This window comes from Acanthochromis polyacanthus, chromosome 19 (genome assembly GCF_021347895.1).
Source record: "Acanthochromis polyacanthus isolate Apoly-LR-REF ecotype Palm Island chromosome 19, KAUST_Apoly_ChrSc, whole genome shotgun sequence".
NCBI lineage: Eukaryota > Metazoa > Chordata > Actinopteri > Pomacentridae > Acanthochromis > Acanthochromis polyacanthus.
This window is the reverse complement of record NC_067131.1, coordinates 24,696,443-24,713,755: the sequence shown is the minus strand read 5'-3', so window position 1 is coordinate 24,713,755 and position 17,313 is coordinate 24,696,443. Positions and strand designations below refer to the sequence as shown.

Here is a 17,313-nt window from a genome sequence, read left to right as displayed (position 1 = left end):
TTACAAAACTCCTCTATTTAATTCAGTGTTATATATATAGCAGCAGTTCACAACACGTCATCTTGAAGTAGGGGTAGCAGATGAAGAACAGAAACAATATGTAAGAGAAAAATGTTCACACCAGCCTTAACTACAAGTTGTATCAAGAAGAAAGTGTTGAGCTTGATCTTAAAAGTAGAGATGGCGTCTGCCTTCTGAACCCAAACTGGGAACTGATAACTGAATGCTCTGTGCGTACAATGAATCAATTATTCATTCACTCACACATTCAAACTCTGATGGTGGTAAACTACATTCATAGCCACAGCTGCCCTGGAACAGACTGACAAAAGTGTGGCTGCCAATCCGCGCCTACGGCCCCTCCGACCACCACCAACATTCATACACCAGTGTGAGAGCAGCACTGGAGGCAAGGCGGGTAAAATGTCTTGCCCAAGGACACAACAGCACATGACTAGGACTGAGCAGGAATCGGACCGCCGACCCTTTGATCATTGGATGACCTGCTCTACCACCTGAGCCACAGCCGCCCAGCCTTCTTTCTAAATGAAAGGAGGCTGTTCTACAGATTTGCTTTGTGTGTATGCTGAACAGCATATCCTGATCATAAATAACTAAAGGTTTTTAACAGTGAAGCTGGAGGCCAAGGCAATGCCATCTACAGCATCTATCTGGCTAGACAGTATGTTTCTGCGGTGTTTAGGGCCAAATAACATAACTTAAGGAGAAGACAATTACAGGTCATCCAGGTCTTTATATCCATAAGATGTGTCTGCAGTTTGACAAACAGATTGCTTTAATTTGGCTTTATAGATAAATATAACTGTGAGTCATCTGCACAACAATGGAAATGTACGTATTGTTTCCTAATAATACTGCCTAAGGGCAGCATATACATGATAAACAATATTAGTCCTTGGATGGAACCCTGTGGAACTCCATAACTTGCTGCTTTCAGATGTAAAATCCAAAAATCTTGTGTTGGAATATTACGTTTAAGCAGTCATTTTGTCAAATATGTATTTTTCAACAACCTCTCACACTAATTCTGTCTCAGTTCTCAAACCACTAAAAAAAATCATTGACTATCACATTAAATGTTTTTTTTCAAACTCAGTTACATTTAAGACATAACCCAAGTGTTAAACAAGACTGACGGTAAAAAAACAAAACAAAAACATAGTAGATGCACACGAGTGGATGTGGAGTCATTATGCACAAACATATGCATATAATAAAGATGGTATATGAGCCATGTAATATTTCCTAAATATGAGTGATGAGCCAGTTCCCTGACAGATTTCATTGGTGACTCAGAAGATTTACATTGGAGAATAATGCATTTCTCTTCCAGGAACAGCTGTACAAACAGTTGTGAGGCACAGCAACTGTGTGACATCAGTAATCCCTCTGTGCTAACTTTTTCTAGCACTTCTTCTAGCTAACGTTTTCCACCCCGTTTCATGCGAAACAGAGTGGAATGATCACTTTAAAGAGCAACATTTTCAAATCACATAAAAACTATATTCATTTTCAAAAATATGTATTTTATGGTGGGCTGCTCAGTGGTGTAGTGTTTAGCACTTTTGCCTTGCAGCAAGAAGATCCCTGGTTTGAATCCCGGGGTGGGCCTGGGATCTTTCTGCATGGAGTTTACATGTTCTCCCTGAGCATGCGTGGGTTTTCTCCGGGTACTCCGGCTTCCTCCCACAGTCCAAAAATATGCTGAGGTTAATTGAGTTCCCTAAATTGCCCGAAGGTGTGAATATGAGTGTGATTGTTTGTCTGTGTATGTAGCCCTGTGACAGACTGGTGATCTGTCCAGGGTGTCCCCTGCCTTCACCTGAGTTAGCTGGGATAGACTCCAGCACCCCCCGCGACCCTAGTGAGGATAAAGCAGTGTATAGAGGATGGATGTATTTTATGGTGCAGTGAACAAGCATCCAAAATAAAGCACCACAAATGTAACAGGGTCAGTGGTGCGCAGTGGTTGTGGGTTAAATATATATGTGTTATTGTATTAGTAATATATATTACACCATATATACTTTATTTTATTGTTATTATATTTATCGTTATAATTAAACAAAGTTTGGTCTTTGTAAAAAAGGACTTTAAATAAGGTGTCTAAAAAAGAACGCCATTCCAAAAAGACCTGTATGACTGAAACTAAATATCACGGTATTAGTGTTGAGATAGACTTTTATTTTCTGTGAAATTTCACCTGAGGAATAATGTAAAAAAACAAAAACAAAACACGTGTCTGAATATATGGGTGTTACGACCTAGCCGCTAGGGTCAGCTGGGTGTAACAAAACCAACCAGATGCTATTGGTTTGGTAAAGCAATTTATTGCTCAGTGACAGAAGTAATACGAAAGCGGTCAAACAAAGGAAAACCGGGCTGGTGGATGTTGCTAAATCAAAGAACCAAATAAAACCAAACAGGGGCTAACAGAATTATTACCCTAGCTAAAGATAAAGCAACTAAACTCCCTAGCCAAACTTTAACACAATTGCAACACGCACACCAAACAAAAGTAACGAGTACACAGAATTAAATAAATCAAAAGTGGTACCTCCAAACACACATTGCCAACCAGACTACGTAAATCGCCTTCCCTAAGTGGCTACAGGACACGAGTAACTCAACAAATTAGTAGCTGCTAACAGAAGCTATATTTTCAAAGTAGCCACCTCTCTGGTGCTACGGAACCCACAGAACACTTACAAAACACAACAACTTAAGAAGCAGGGCAATGAGGGCAGACTGGTCATGTTAAATCCCAGCCACCTTGACTGAGAGTTTGGTTGAAGATTTGCCCAATCCAGGTGCGATGATGGCTGTGGCTGGTTGGATGAAGGTGGACAGAACTGGGTGGTGGCCCATTCAGACAGGTCGGGAGGCAGGGAGAACAAAGGTTGGAGTGCAGGACGTCAGCTCAGGACTCATTAGATGAGATGACTGGCAGCTTCGGTTCTAGGGAGGCTCTCAAACAATCCACATCTGGCCCTACATAGGCCATCTCCCAATACAAAGATCCAAAAAACATCCACCACAGAAGTAAGACGGCACACAACCACCAATGGCTTTAACAATGAGACTGGAAATGGTTGTTTGTAGGTATGAGGAGTTTGTCATGGGTATAGAGAAAAGACAAAGGCAAACTTGATTTGGTTTTTCCATTTTCACCTCCTCTTCCTTTTCTTCCGTTTTTCCCCCTCATTTCTTTTCCTGTTCTTGTCTAGAAATTCAAGGGCCATTTTCTTGTTTTTGACCATCATGCTGGCACACTGAATAAGTGAAATGTGGCAAAATAACAAAAAGATGAAGAGATTTTTTAAAAAATATTCTAAGGCTGAAACATAGCCTATGCCAGCCTATCAGTGATGCCACAGCTCCATGCCAGACTGTATTTATTTTGTGATTTGCCACTACAATTTTCCAAAACCCACAGAGACAGCAGCAGAGCCACACATGAGCTGGACTGAACGCTGTGTAATGAATCAGATTGCATGATATGTTATGTTGTGTCAGTAAGACAGAGTACCTGCCTGTGGTTACCAAGTGTTCTGCAACAGCTTTACATTGCAGTGACAATGATCCCCATAAATCAAATGGATGTGTTTCTGCAAGATGGAATGTGTATGCATATGAACAGCTGGAGAATATGGGAGATGCTGACAGAGAAAAGCATTGTTTTTTCAGTGCTGCTACATGAGAGTCAAACTTTACAACCTGATTAGCTTAACCTCAAATGAAAACCTTTATTCATTCATTTATTGATGTCTTATCACTGCATACGTGTAGTTTCCCAGAAGTATTATGCTGCCCTCTAAAGGCTGAACATCTCCAACAACTGAATTTCTACTCTAGGATCCTAGTCGCTCTGGAGATTTTCTTATTATTTTTCATGAGCAGATGAAGTGGCATCAGACTCATCCCACATGGACAAGAATCCAAGTCTTGTGTGGCATTTACTCTTTGGACCCATGAAAGCTGTTTACTAGGTCAAACTCACCCATTTGCTTTTTGCGTTAGTAATATTTATTAAGCAAATTTCATTGATCCCCTGAATGTGATTTAGAGTGCTTTACAAGTGACCAATAAATACGTAGAATGGTAAGTAAACAGGGCTTTAAAATATTTGACTGGATAACACAGTATTAAAAATTTGTAAACAGCAAAATAAAATTTAAAACAGTACATATGATAGACTGCAATACACAGTAACAGTAAAAAGTTCCTTATAATGTACTAAATGGCAATAAGAAGAATTAAAGCTACAAGCAGCATTGGTTGGGTCCTCGCATCCTTGTTGCTACTGAGAGTGTATATTGACCTATGGATGTGATTGTGGCAGACTGATCACACGAGTAGTTTCAGGAAGATTGGTGCATGTACAGGCTATTTAGACAGCACTTCCTGTTTCATGGCGAGGCATCCAAAATACTTTCATCCCGAAAAAGTAACACCATCTCGACACAGATTGAGGGTCGTGCATCAAGAAATTTCCTGGACAAGGTGGCATTCATCTGCTAATACAGCTGCTGAAGATACAGATCAGCCACTAAGTAATGGAGGTCAGATTATTGAGTCAAATTCCTAGCAAAAAAATAAATCCTTCACTTTCAAAAAACAAATAAATACATTCAGAGTATCAGAACAGCTACACAGTAAAGTCTAAAGCAACAAGTTGAGAGCTGCACACCCACCAGATGTCAGTATTTCTATGGTTCTGATGGATACATGATAGGGACAAGGCGTCAACAATCAGTTATATGGAGATGTAACATTGGGATAAGCTCCTACCATGTATGAAGGGATGACTTTGTTTCAGTGGAGACTTCTGGAAAACCATTGTAGCAGCCTTTAACCAAGTTTAAAGGCCGCTGTGGAGCGGATGGAATATTACTTCTGGACGCGTGCTCCGAGCAAACAAATCCAACAAAAATGTCCTCTACACAATTCTTCTTTGGATATATCGATCTGTTTATTCCTTTAACCATTGTCCATTTAAGTAAAACATTTCCATTAACTTTGAAATACGGACAAACAAACCAACACTGCCATGGTCAAAAACTGTTTTCTCTCCATCCGACACACCTGGCCTAATTACCTGGAGCTTTGAAAACCCAGGACCCTAGCTCCCCCTACAGATCAATACAAAACTTAATATATGGCCAGTCCATAGTAAAAATTAAGAAACATAGTAAACATAAATAATGGCTTCAACAACCATGAAGGTGTAAATCAGTCGGAACCCCTTATTATACCTTTGTCCTCTAACTAAATAAAACAAAGCAACTAGGTACAAAGTGATGTCGGTTATTACCCCCTCCACAACTGACTTTCACATACAGTGAAGTCAAAAATGTAGATTTATAGTGAGTTAATGTTTGGTTAAAATTAGCATACTGTGGAGTCTACAGCTGTGCAAGGCTGTGCTCTGCTTGTTCAACAGCTGTCTTGTCTCCATTTCTGGTGGAGTCTGGCTGATGAAAATAAAACTTCACTCATGTAAACAGTTCTGATACTGAGAGCAGAGGACACAGAGGCTAAAACCGCTGTTCAGAACCAAGTTTTAAATAATGTGACTTGACCACAGCAATGATCTGCATATTCACCATGTTTCACAGTGTTCCCATGACCGCCGTGCTTTTTATTAAGCAGTCATAAACCAAAAAGATCACTAGTCTAAAGGTCATCCACTTTTACAAGAATAAAAGTTGTACAAGGATATTGAACATTTGGATTTGTGACAATCTGTGGTATAGAAAAGTACAAACATCCACTGAGTCTTCAGTCATCCGTAAGCAGACAGTGCAGTTAAACAGAGAGAAATTAATAGCACTTTAGGGCGACTACACCAACCACATGAGCACTCAGATGTCTACTCTCCTCGATATACGACGATGTTTTTATCCGTCTCATATATCTTGATCTCATAAAGCAGGTTGGGCGGAAGCACCTTTGCCATGTTGTCCCAGATGTAAACGGCCACATTCTCTGTTGTACTAACAGAGGAGAAGGAAGACGTTTCAGTGAAAACAAATGTGTATTTCGTCTGTAGGAAGTACTGTGAAAGCAGCTGGAAGGACGCATACCTGACAACACTGGCAAAGAAAGGGACGTCTTTATCCAGGTTTTTATGGTCCAGTGGAATCATAATGACTTCCTGCAGGGAGATCAATTCATCCGTTCATGAATTAGTCAATAGCTAATGTACGTCACAGGAAGTACAGCAGGTATTTGTAGTGAAAAGTGTTTCATGAGTAGAGACAGGCTCTTTTCACACATGAAGCCTCTAAGTGTTCACATAATGCTTCAGTTTCCATCCGTTTTATAACCCTGGATCTTTTATAAAGGCAATAAATCTATTAACCAAGTCACATCTCTTTGTAGCTGCACTTGTTAATATATTATATTACTGGCTTCAATAGCAACGTGTGTGGCAAAATAGCTCTCTCATATTAACAAAACTAATTATGTAGTTCCCCCAATCTGTACACACAGCTGAAGTTTAGTAAAGCCACGAAACATTTCTCTTCATTGGAAGAATGAACACAAAATATGAGCAAATATCAGCTTTTCTCTGACAGAGTGATGTCAGTTATTGCCCCCAACTAATTGAGAGCAAAAGTGCTAAATACCTATCACAACATACTCGTTTTCAGGACTAACTCATACTGCAGATATTGCAACTCAGCATCAAATAGCCTTCATCAAACCAACGTCTATGCAAAATAAGTTGTTGAAATCAGAGTTTGTCCTTGACATGAAATATTGCGGTTTGTCACGTCCACCAGTCCTTTCTCTGCACAGGTACAGTAGCAGCGCTCGATTTAAGGCCGAGAGGTCCGGTGGCCCAAATGACATTTTTTGGGCCACCAACATACGTTAATTTAGACATTTTTAGGAGCCAAAATCAACTTTTAGTGGACAAAAAAATTAATCCTACTTTTTGCATCCTTTGTGCGTTGAATGTGTAATAATTTGTCTGTGTGTGTCACATGTAGATGTTTAGTGCATTTTATGTGCCCTTGGGCCTCTGTCATCCTCTGTAGCATGCCTGTTGGAACTTAACATAGCTGCATGATGAGTGGTAGTATTGCAGTGCTTGGTGCTGGGTATAGTTCTAAGTTACTGTTAAGAGTAGACCAAAATTGGAAAATGCCTATTGTATTTGCTTCCTGCTAATTGCTTGCACTCTTTTTTTCTGCACATTCCATTATTTCTTTAGAAATTATATTTTATTTTTCAGCACTGCAATGCATTCTACACAAAAGCCACATGGTCCTTAGCCAGGCAACCTCAGTGTAGGAGGACCTGGGCCTGTACTAAGTACTGTACAGGAGTAAGATCAAGAATTACTGGTGAATTCTTGATCTTACTGGCTCCATCAGGAGATGCACTAACAACCAGATTATTATGAAAGACAACATAGTACTTTGTCACACTCTCGGTGACTGAGTGATCAGTAAGTGATGCAAGATGTGCGCTGCACCTGGATTAGAGAATATAGCAGGATGGGACCAAAATTTCATAATAAATATAATCTGAGCATAAGTTTTAAACTGATTTTAATTTTTGGAAGAAAACTACAACAAATTAGAAAGCAACAATTATTTACATTGGCCAAAAATTTGTTATTTCAAGTGTTTTTAAAAATATTTTTATTTCTCAACTCACTAGGCAAAATCACATTAATGTGTGACAGAAACAGAAATAAATATTTTGATGTGAAATTTACTCTTTTATAATATGGCAAAAGTGTGATTTACATACCTTTCAACTACAGCAGCCATCAATTTTAAGTGCTTCTATTTTCACATAATTGCAACTCCCTGTTCCCTTTTTTTTTTTTTTATTTAACCTTCATTTAACCAGGAAAGATCCCATTGAGATTAAAAACCTCTTTTCCAAGGGAGTCCTGGCCAAGATAGGGCCAATCAGACCTGAGCTGGAGTTTGCCTGAAGGCAGCTTGTCAAGCTTGAGACTTCGCTCAGTCAACTTGGCTAGTAAGTTGACCGAGCGCCAGGAATCGTGGGAAGTTGATGACATCATACAAAATGGCTGCCCCCATGAAGAAAACATGATAGGCGGTTCAGCTCGGTGATTTTCGGGTAAAGCTTGGATTTGGAGGTCAGTAGCCCAAATCAAAAATATTTGGGCCCCTAACCAGCGTGTTTTTTGTCATTTTTGGTCGCCAAAATCGGTTTTTAGTCACAAATGGCGACCTGGCGACCGTCTAAATCGAGCGCTGCAGTAGTGCGTCTTTGCTGTTTTATTTATGGAAAATATTTAGCAAAATTTCCCATTTAAAGAAAGCCAGTGGAGTTAAAAAAAAATGTTACCTCAATGCATTTCTTCAGGTCTGTCAGGTTCATGACCATGCCGGTTACAGGATCAATCTGTCAATGTACATCCAGAATACAGGGTTGTATGTGTGACCACAAGAAGTCAATATATCTACAAGGTATGATCAAAAAAAAAAGAAATGGGACATTGGTTTGTTGATCAGAAACAGGTCATCAAGTTCTTGACTAACTTGGGGATGTGTACAAGGAGCAAACCATGTCTTGTAAATGTGTCTATGAGTGGCACAAGAGGTTCAGAATGGGACTGGATGATACGGAGGACGGCCCACAACCAGGGGAGTACCTGGGAATGGACAGAGAGTTTGCCATGACCCGAATCATCTGATAAGCTGGTTCTGACTGACTCTGTTCAATCCCAGTTGCTCAGCCATCATTCTGATCATCAGTCTGCAATGACTTTGCACCACTTTAAATGACTGGTATCACTTCTTGTAGTGTAAGGATGTCCTGGTTTTGGGTCATTTCACCCCATTCTAAACCTCTTGTGCCACTCCCAGACACGTCTACAGGACATTGTTTGCTCCCCGCTGGGCAACACTATGATGCAATTCATCACTACGTTTCTTCTGAATTGTGCAATAAGAGACCAATTTGCTGTTTCTTGTTTGTCACACCTCATATGACTACGTTTTTTTTAGATTCAGTATCTTTAGGATGATCTGAGATCCTCATAGAAATACCGCTTAAATACTCACCTTTCCACGTACAGTTACCTCCACTGTGGAGAGAAATGCAAGCATTGAGTGAACAAGAGGCCACAGAAACAGTGCAGTATTTATACTCATCATGTTGCATAACAGGATTCAATAAAAGAGCACAAAGAACCTTTGTAGTTGTGTCCATGGCCGTTAGGATTGTTGCACTTTCCGTACACTTCTTTATTCTCCTTGTCGGTCAAGTGAACACTACAAAAGATACAAGGGAACAGTAAGTATATTCCATTGCGCTGGTGGTATTTTTTGTCCTCGCTTGCATTTTTAAACCAGTGGTTTTCCAGACAAACAAAGAAAAAGGGGCCAAGGGTTTATTGACACATGCTGCCTTTAGGGAGATTTTACATACACAGAAACTTCCAAATATATAAACTGGGAGTACAGTCTAATATTAGTGTGATTGTAAGTGCCTTTCGTGCAAAACTGAGATGTTATTAAAAGCTTTAAAATTTCTTACATAACAGAAAACAAATCAGCCTACATAATTTTAGCATATTAGCAATAAAGGCCCACTTTTACTTGAACTATTATTTTACCTATCATTATCATATATATATATATATATATATATATATATATATATATATAATTATTATTAACAGAACAATATCAAGGACATCCACAAACAACTGTGACTAAAGCAACAGTGTTTCAAAATAGCTGCTCTTATTTAGATCAGGTAACAAAGTCTAATGTTGTGCCCCTAAAATTATGAAAATTTCAATAAGTAGCCCAGGTTACAGAAATATTTATTCTTTCTTTTCACCACTCACCCATGGAGATAAAACATTTGAGATATGTACCAGCAATAGGAACTGCATTAATACCATAAGAAAGTTGTTTAATAGAATTACCAACAGTTTTACTTAAATGCATCAGATGCAAACCGCCATAAAACCACATGAATTTGTTCAGCAGGGAGAAGAAACCTACCAACGAATGAAAAAGCTGAATGGTGTATGGCAAAGGGTGTTTATTTACATAGCATGAACTGGTACTCTGCAAGTCAGGGGGCATTCACGTGTACAGCGTGCACAACGTGGCGTGATGCTATTTGCATATTACTGTGAGTTTTTTTTTTTTTTTTGCACTTTATCAACTCTGCTGTATGGATGCTCCGAGCGCAATTTCGTTGTTCTGTGACAATGACAATAAATATTCTGAATCTGAATCTGATAAGTACCGCGCAGCTGGGCTGCGCTCCTCCCGATGTAACTGGGGGATAAAAAAAAGACCGGTTCCCAGCTGCGACTCGGTTCCCATCGTTCATGTTAGCTAACCGTTCAAAAGAACCACTTTGTTCGTGAACGTCACAACACTACATTCAACTACAACACACAGGAGCTCAGCAGGGACAAATCTTCTCAACAGCGGAGAATATCGCTCCTTTGGCAGCGCCAACATCTGTGCTAAAACCAGCAAATTTTACTGTTTTTCTCTCGTATATTCTGAAAACAGTTGCAGATCAGTGTCAAATGCAAACCTCGACTTCCGGGGACTGTTACTTTCATTCGGCGTCAGAAATGAACACATTTGTGCTGTGAATCTGCACTAGCCTGCCTCCAATCACACACACAGCGGTCTGTGGGGCAGGAGGGAAGGTACCTGTGGAGCCGATGACAGGCGCTGAAACTCTGGACTCTCGTAATGTATCCGATGCGCTCCACCGAACCGTGTCTCTCAGAGGATCCGGCCATGATCAGAACCTGAGACGGAGACAGATCCAGAATAATCAGCTGCTTCGTCTTCTTCTTCTTATGAGTTTCCTGCAGGCTTAATGCCTTGCGGCACATTGCTGCCTCTCGCAGGTCAGAGTGAGAATGCAGAATTTAGACCATTCCTACTTCCAAAGATGTAATCCTGTGGAGTTGATAAAGTGAAGGACTGCGTTCACCATCCTTGCCTGGTTCTCTCTGGGATTAAGGAGACTCCTCATTGTTATTGATTCCATTCTCTCATGTGACAACTTGGCATATAACTGTGTTCTTTGTTCCTCAAACAGGCTGCACTCCATAAGCAGATGTTTCACAGTTTGCTGTTTCCTGCAGCTCCACATAATCCGTCCTTATGTTTGCTGATTTTAGCTAAATCACATGCCAGGCCACAGTGTCCAAGTCTTAATCTTGTCATTAGTACAGAGTGTTTCCGCTCTTGTCCAAGGTACCTCTGGTCTGCCTTTCCACTATTTTGTATTGAGAAGTAATGCCGTCCTTTTCCCCCCAATTCTCCCACTGCTTCTGCCACTGAGCTGTAACGACCTCCCTGATGATGGAGCAACATTCAGATATCCCGATGCCCACAGTCAATTCAACATCCCTCCTTAATGCCCTTTAGGCCGCCATATCTGCCATCTCATTACCCTCTACCCCGATATAATAATCAGCGAAGAGGCCATAGGCACAGAAGTCAGCTGCTGACAAAGCTCTGGCCCCCGTGACTCATGTTGCCCTCTCATTGGCTCAAACCAAGGGGTAAATACAAGTCACATGTCAGGGATGCACATGGAAAGCCCTCCAGATAATGTGGTTTGGTAACAGCAAAACCAATACCCTATTTTAATTATTGTGGATTAAAATTATTTCACTGCTGAACCCAGGGGTGCCAAACTGATTTGAGTCTAGGGGCCACATAAAGCCCAATTTGATCTCCAGTGGGCCGCACCAGAAAAATCACAGCATAATAGCCTATAAATAACAACAACTTCAACTTTTCCCCTTTGTTTTAGTTCAAAAATGTACATTCTGAAAATTATCACATTTTATGAATTATCATTTTAAAAAAACATTAAGATCACCTCGAAATTTCTTAAGAAAAATAAGTTTGCTTTCAACAATATTATGCCTCAGTTGATCATTTACACACGCATCGCAACTGCCAGATCACAGAGTGTCTACAAAGGCACAAACATTTAATCACATGCATCTGGAACTGAACAATCTAGTATTTTACTTTATGATCAAAACAACTTGTCTGCATGTAGAAATTATTTAAAATTTACAGTTTTACAAATTTACAGCTAATGTCTTCTCTGTAATTTATACGCTTTGCAAAGTTGTCCCGTGGGCTAAAATGGACCATCTGTGCGGGCTGGTTTTGACCCTGGTTTAACCTGTAACAGGGTCAGTAATGCAGCAGTGGCTGTGGGTTAAATATACAGGGTGTCCCAAAAATTTTGACAACATCATTTTCAGGTTGAGCCATGCCGTTCACTCCCAAGTGAAGTCATTTTGCGTCTTGGAACATGCTCGCACACAGTCACCCAAGACTGTGCAGCATGTCTTCAATGCAAAATTTGGAACAGCTTCACCAACTGGCAAATAAATTTGGACTTGGTACCAAAAATTTAAAGAGGAAGTCTGTTTATGCAGGACAAAAGGATCTGGTAGACCATCATCAACATATTCCAAGATGCAAAAATGACTTCTCTTTGGAAGTGAACGGCATGGCTCAACCTAAAAACAGAACAAAAATAAAACATTAAATATAAAATCTTGATCTGTTTCTTTACATTTTGTGAAAAGTTGAGGTTATTTCAACAAGAATTGCCAAAATTATTGGCCTGCAAGATGATGTCATATTTTCTGGGACATCCTGTATATGTGTTATTGTATTGGTAATATATAATATACCATATCTATTTTATTTTGTTGTTCTTTTGTTGTGATTATGTTTATTCCTATAATTACAAAGAGTTTAGTCTACCTCTCAGTTGTTGTGTGGAACTACTCCACAGCATGCTATAAATGGGTTTTTCCACCGTACCACTCTCATTTTGTGTTTCAAGAGAGAGGTAAGCCAGATTGTGCTGTTGTAATTTATGTGTTTTATGTAATATCTATTTAGAAATTCACTTTCCAATTCTAATATAGGTATGCATTATTTATTTTCTGTAGGAATACAAGTCTTGTGTGATGGGAGATTTTGTGGGTCTTTTATTGACTGTAAAGGTACACACGTGGACAAAATTGTTGGTACCCCTCAGTTAAAGAAGGAAAAACCCACAATTCTCACTGAAATCACTTGAAACTCACAAAAGTAACAATAAATAAAAAAATATTGAAAATTAAATAATCAAAAACAGCCATTACTTTTGAATTGTTGATTAACATAATTATTTAAAAAAACAAACTAATGAAACAGGCCTGGACAAAAATGATGGTACCTCTATAAAAGATTGAAAACTATTTGACCAGAGTGACATGATTAACTCAGGTGTGTCATTTAATTGACATCACAGGTGTTTCCAAACTCATAATCAGTCAGTCTGCCTATTTAAAGGGAGACAAGTAGTCACCCTGCTGTTTGGTGAAAAGGTGTGTACCACACTGAACATGGACAACAGAAAGCGAAGGAGAGAATTGTCCCAGGACATCCGAAAAAAAATGATAGACAAACATCTTAAAGGTAAAGGCTATAAGACCATCTCTAAACAGCTTGAAGTTCCTGTGACAACAGTGGCTCATATTATTCAGAAGTTCAAGACCCACGGGACAGTAGCCAACCTCCCTGGACGTGGCCGCAAGAGGAAAATTGATGACAAATTGAAGAGACGGATCGTTGGAATTGTATCCAAAGAGCCCAGAGCAACCTCCAAAGAAATTAAAGGTGAACTCCAAGGCCAAGGTACATCAGTGTCAGATCGCACCATTCGTCGTTGTTTGAGCCAAAGTGGACTTCATGGGAGACGACCAAGGAGGACACCACTGCTGAAAAAAACTCATAAAAAAGCCAGACTGGAATTTGCAAAAATGCATGTTGACAAGCCACAAAGCTTCTGGGAGAATGTCCTTTGGACAGATGAGACCAAACTGGAGCTTTTTGGTAAGGCACATCAACTCTATGTTCATAGACTCAAAAACCAAGCATACGAAGAAAAGAACACTGTCCCTACGGTGAAACATGGAGGAGGCTCAGTAATGTTTTGGGGCTGCTTTGCTGCATCTGGCACAGGGTGTCTTGAAAGTGTGCAAGGTACGATGAAATCTGAAGACTATCAAGGCATTCTGGAGAGAAATGTGCTGCCTAGTGTCAGAAAGCTTGGGCTCAGTCGCAGGTCATGGGTCTTCCAACAGGACAACGATCCAAAACACACAGCCAAAAACACCCAAGAATGGCTGAGAGAAAAGCGTTGGACTATTCTAAAGTGGCCTTCTATGAGCCCAGATCTGAATCCCATTGAACATATGTGGAAGGAGCTGAAACATGCCATTTGGAGAAGACACTCATCAAACCTGAGACAACTGGAGCTGTTTGCTCATGAGGAGTGGGCCAAAATACCTGTTGACAGCTGCAGAACGCTCATTGACAAATACAGAAATCGTTTAATTGCAGTGATTGCCTCAAAAGGTTGTGCAACAAAATATTAAGTTATGGGTACCATCATTTTTGTCCAGCCCTATTTCATTAGTTTGTTTTTTTAAATAATTATGTTAATCAACAATTCAAAAGTGATGGCTGATTTTGATTATTTAATTTTCAATAAATTTTTATTTATTGTTACTTTTGTGAGTTTCAAGTGATTTCAGTGAGAATTGTGGGTTTTTCCTTCTTTAACTGAGGGGTACCAACAATTTTGTCCACGTGTGTATGTGTTGTACTGCATATCTGCTGTATATGCATTGAATGTTTCCCAATTTACGTGGCACCCTTTTGCTTATATATTCTAAGAAAAAGGAGTACAAGTCTTGTGTGACAGACGATTTTGTGCATCTTTTTTGTTGACTGTAAAGGGCTGTATTAAAAGAAGATCGCCTCCAAAAAAAAATCTATATGTCGTCTGAATTAACACAACACAGAGAAGAGAAGCCACCAGTTACATATGTACCTATATGTAGGCTAGAAAGGCCTTTAATTAACCATGGATAACTATTATTTACTGATTTAAGATGAGTTATTGTAAGTATAAGTACAAAAAGTTAGATGTGCTTAAATTATTTGAGATTCATTAAAGATCATCTGAAAATATGACAAAATCTGCTGGGTCAAAAATATACATACAGAAGTGCTAAGATTTGGCTAAACGTCCTTTGGTCATTTTCTCCTCAGCTAGGTGCTTTTGGTAGCCATCTACAAGCTTCTGCTTGAAACTTTGAAAACTCCTCTTGACAGAACGGGTACAGTTCAACTAAATTTGCTGGTTTTCTGGCACAGACTTGCTTCTTAGTCTAGGTTCACAGGTTCTTGATGGAGTTTAAGTCATCAGAACTTTGGGAAGGCCAGTGTAAAACCAGAATTCTAGCCTAATTTTGCAATTACTTTACCATGTTAATGTGTTGTGTTGTCTTGCTGGAACACCCAGCTGAATACAAGATCCAGCCTTCATTTATGTGTAAAGCACCAGATCCACTGGCCAGAAATATGTTTGGAAGAGAGAAGGTGAGGCCTTTAACCCCAAGAACACCAAACCTACTGTCAAACATGGCGGTGGCAGTACTTTACACGGGGCTATTTTGCTGCTGCTAAGCATCAGCGAGTTATCCTTATTACTCCAAGGAATGCAGCAGATGATTGGCGTTGGTTTGTCTGTTTGCACCGGTACTCAAAAATGGACTCATGGATTTGGATGAAATTTTTAGGAAAGGTCAGAAACGACACAACAACCAATTGAGTTATGTGACAATCGGTGTACGTTTGTCTGTCCGTCTGTTATTCTGTTTGTGCTGCCACACCACTGATCTATAATAATCTATTATAATAATCTAATATAGATCTATTATAGATCAGTGTGCCACACTCCCTCTCTCTCTCTCACACACACACAATCACACACACACACACAAGTCTGGTTCTGCTATTCCCGTGGGGACTTACCATTGACTCCCATTCATATCTAACCCCTAACCCCTTACCCGAACCCAGAACAAAACAATGCCTAACCCTAAAGAAACTTTTTTGCACTTTTACTTTTTCAGTAACAACAACATGGCCAAGAAAACACTGTTTCCCCCTGTGGGGACCTCATTTTTGGTCCCTACCGTGACACGAGTCCCCACTGAGATAGCGTGGAGTCAGGTCAAAGTCCCCACCGAGATAGCAGAAGCAAGCACACACACACACACACAGAGAGAGAGAGAGAGAGAGAGAGAGAGAGAGAGAGATATCCTTGACCAGGTACAGGCTCATTGAGCACAACCTGGCCATCGAGAGAGGCCGGCACAGACAGACCTGGACCCCCCGAGAGGACAGACTGTGCCCCCACTGCACACAGGGTCAGGTGGAGACCGAACTGCACTTCCTGACCGCCTGGCCCCTGTACCAGGACCTCACGGACACCTACTTCCCCCTCATCTCACACACTCACACTCACACACACACACACACCCCGAATTTCAGAGCTTACCTAACATGCTCAAACTGCCATACTTGCTCGGGGAAGTACAGCAGTGTGCAAACACGGCAGCCAGGTTCGTACACGACTGTGACAAGAAAAGAACTGAAAAACTGAAACCTCCATGAACCCGAGCAAGAGGACAGACCGGGACCAGGACCAGAACCAAGACCATCTCCATTCTGTGAATGAGGCGGTGTCCAAGCACATGAAACTGGTCCTGCATTTGTATATAAAAATAACACTGAGAACACTTTACAGCCCTACTGCACACTTGTACTTTCAGCATTTTATAGTAATGCACTACTGTCTTGCATTGTTTTGCATTCCAGTGAAGTGTGTTAAACTGTTTATATTGTGTGCTTATTTTATGTAACGCTTTGGCAATGTGAACGTGTGTTTGTCATGCCAATAAAGTTTCTTTGAATTGAATTGAATTGAGAGAGAGACACATTCTCCGTCTCATTCAGTTTTCATATTAGTTCGCTGTTGGCTTCAATCGTTACTCACCTCGTTTCTCGTTTGCCTCGCAACTGTCTTGGAAGCTGCATCCATTACCCTAACTTGTTTGAGTCCTTTGTGTTCAGCAAACCTTTTGCTGTGCTTCATCGTGGAGAAGTGCTGCAACAGGGTTGATTTTCTTCGGTGCTCCAGCACGATGTTGCACGGGGTGCAAAAAAGTTTCCCCCCACTTTCGTGCAGTAAATCTGGGTACTGTTTTGCCCGGTCTCTGGCTGAAATATTCGTAGGTAAATGTGATCTTTGAGCATTAGCCATTCTTGTTTTTCGTCTGTGAGCGCCGCGCTCCGCATCAGCTCGTGCTTCTAGTGTGTGTGAATGCGCGAACTGATGACGTCAGACCGGGCGTCACATAAAAACTCACTCACAACC

At 40.4% G+C, this 17,313-nt stretch overlaps 1 protein-coding gene across 3 annotated transcripts; it reads right to left on the bottom strand.

Annotated features, from left to right (window-relative positions):
- Positions 1-4,968: 4,968 nt before the first annotated feature.
- On the bottom strand, positions 4,969-17,282 carry pts (6-pyruvoyltetrahydropterin synthase). 3 transcript variants are annotated; one of them, XM_051939130.1, is made up of 7 exons: positions 16,933-17,282; positions 10,701-10,801; positions 9,208-9,287; positions 9,078-9,100; positions 8,359-8,415; positions 6,108-6,178; positions 4,969-6,017 (listed from the first exon to the last, which is right to left on the bottom strand). In XM_051939130.1, exons 1-7 carry the CDS (start codon positions 17,197-17,199, stop codon positions 5,894-5,896), a joined length of 723 nt encoding a protein of 240 aa, XP_051795090.1. In that variant the 5' UTR covers positions 17,200-17,282; the 3' UTR covers positions 4,969-5,893. The 3 variants fall into 3 exon arrangements, with proteins under 3 accessions (XP_051795090.1, XP_051795091.1, XP_022052457.2); XM_051939131.1 differs by lacking the exon at positions 10,701-10,801 and having other exon boundaries at positions 16,933-17,251; XM_022196765.2 differs by lacking the exon at positions 16,933-17,282 and having other exon boundaries at positions 10,701-10,867.
- Between the last annotated feature and the right edge of the window lie 31 nt (positions 17,283-17,313).

Bases quoted from the DNA above. Each gene is read 5' to 3' on its own strand.
- pts (XM_051939130.1), bottom strand. From the start codon at position 17,199: ATGGCTAATGCTCAAAGATCACATTTACCTACGAATATTTCAGCCAGA. The intron at 6,179-8,358 runs GTAACATTTTTT...ATCTCCCTGCAG, and splicing joins ACCTGAAGAAATGCATTGAG to GAAGTCATTATGATTCCACT. The intron at 6,018-6,107 runs GTATGCGTCCTT...CTCCTCTGTTAG, and splicing joins TTCTTTGCCAGTGTTGTCAG to TACAACAGAGAATGTGGCCG.